Consider the following 2143-nt stretch of genomic DNA (forward strand, 5'->3'; position numbering starts at 1 on the left):
GCAATGCTCCTGAGATGGAGGTGAAGTCGACAGGCTCTGCTTGGACAAGGCCATGGCGCGCGCAGCTCCTGCGCTGTTGGACCGGAATAGCCCCGCGCCCATGCTCTTCTGGATTCCATCGAGTGAGGGCAGAGGCGTCAACGGCGTAGACTCAGGGTACAACAAAGGAGCGACGGGGGTGATCGGTGACAGTAGAAAGCGAGAGGCAGGGAAGCCAGCAAGGTGAGAGGGTATAGGCGATATGAGAGGGGGAGACGGGGGTGGGTCTTCCTCAGGCCGGAGGTATAGTACTCGTCGGCTGAAGACTCATTGCGACATGTTTGTAGCCACCGTCAGCATTGTTAGTTGTCTCGAAGTGGTGAGTATAGCTGGGTAACGTGTGGAGGTGCAGGTTGGACTCGACTTGGGCGCGCCACCACGCGCAACGTTGGGCCAGACGCCCAGTCCTGTTATGGAGATGACTGCAAGCCCCGGGCGCCTCATGGTCCATAGGTGAGCTGGTCCGGGTTCTCCACATCGTAGCCTTCACGCACTGTGGGAAAAAATCAGTATATAGCTTCTATGGAGGGAAAGGGATGTGCAAAAAACATTAGGGAGGGGTGCAGCCTATATACGGACACTAGGGATACTGTTTCTTCAGCGCCGCGATGGCATGACTCTGCTGCACTGACGAAGGTGCCTGGCTAGGTGCAGAGCAGGGTGTGAACTGTCAAGGAGGTCTTGAGGGTATGGGGCACGAGCGTGGACGTGTCGGTGCCTCAGAAAGATCCAGCAAGATATGCACTAGACAGGAGAACAAGGAGTGTGTTGTTGTGCTCAAAGGAGCGCCGCCGTGCACACCGCCATGCGCGCTTGTAGTATAACTCTATCGTGCTACTGGTCCCATGCCCAATTGTTCTTCCCATCTGCCTGCCTACTACGTTGTCCACTGAGCGCATCTCCACCCCATTCAAAGCCATCCTTCGTATTCATCGCACTGGCAGCATCGAAAGTGTGTGCGGAGAGATTGCTCATCGACGGCACTGGGAGGAAGGATGACGACGCCGGACTCGGAGATGCGAGGATGGGATTGAGCTGTGCCTTCATGCGCAGACGTTCCAGCTCCAGTGTGTGCTTCTGCTTGAGCTTCATCTCCATCAACTGTGTTTTGGCGCGCTGTGCCTCGATCTTCGCCTGCAGCTTCATCTTTTCGAGATCGGTCTTCACAAGCTGAACATCGAGTTGCTTTTGGCGCGTCTCCTCTTTGGCCATCGCGATCTCGTTGAATTGCTCACCGTACTTCAGTTTCTTATTTCCCTTACCAGATGAGCCCTTATTCGCAGGCGTAGACGTGCCAGATCGAGCGGGAGTCTTCTTTTGAGGGGTTGGCATAGGTGCGTTGTTCTTGCTAGATGTGGAGGAGACTTCGGAGCCAGTTGTACGCGAGGCCTTCTGAGCAGCGATGGCCTTGTCGAGCTCATGACTGTCTTCCTCTTCTGTGTCCGAGCTCAATGTCTCGTCCAGCAAGGAGAGACGGCGCTTGCTGGGTGCCTTGTCTGTGAGCGGGTGGGGGTTGTGTCCGTCTGGAATGGTGCCGAGACCAGTGCTGACACCATTGGTGTGGTCGCCGCCATCGCTGTCACCTCCTGGGGTGAGAATTGCATCGATGTTGACAGGGTCCGTGGAGTTGCCAATACCGGTGCGGATGATGTTTGGACGCTCCATGATAAGAGCCTTCATGTTCCACAGATATGGAAACTTTGCCTTGATGATGGCTAGTACACTATGTGAGTAACTCTACACCTACCAAACGAACATCATGCACGCACCCCATTTGTTGACCAACACTGTAGACTGGCTCATGTCGATCTCATCCTCCTCTGAGATGCCTTTGCCAGTCTCACCCATCTCTTCCAGATACTCGCGCGTCTTTTTCTCGAGACTGGTGATATCTACGTGAGTACTGTGCACAGTGCTCTCCGAGAAAATTTCTTACGCTGTAGTGCGGTTCTTTATCTTGGTGCCCCATGCTGTCAGTTCTCTCCCTCCAGCAGTCTGGGCTGCATTGAAGGGACCTCCATACACCGGGTGCGAGGCAAAAAGTTGGCGCGCAAGCTCAACGTGATGCTCGATCTTCGCCCGACCACCTCCCCTTGCAGTAGAA

General features: G+C 55.0%; 1 protein-coding gene across 1 annotated transcript; it reads right to left on the reverse strand.

Moving 5' to 3' along the window:
* Positions 1 to 873: 873 nt before the first annotated feature.
* Positions 874 to 1887, reverse strand: DICSQDRAFT_176171 (uncharacterized protein; the record flags this gene model as incomplete). The annotated part of the gene is made up of 2 exons (XM_007371928.1): positions 874 to 1754; positions 1809 to 1887. The coding sequence occupies 2 exons, from the start codon at positions 1885 to 1887 to the stop codon at positions 874 to 876; spliced, it is 960 nt and encodes a 319-aa protein (XP_007371990.1).
* Positions 1888 to 2143: the final 256 nt, after the last annotated feature.

The sequence above is a fragment of the Dichomitus squalens genome (genome assembly GCF_000275845.1).
Source record: "Dichomitus squalens LYAD-421 SS1 unplaced genomic scaffold DICSQscaffold_484, whole genome shotgun sequence".
NCBI lineage: Eukaryota > Fungi > Basidiomycota > Agaricomycetes > Polyporales > Polyporaceae > Dichomitus > Dichomitus squalens.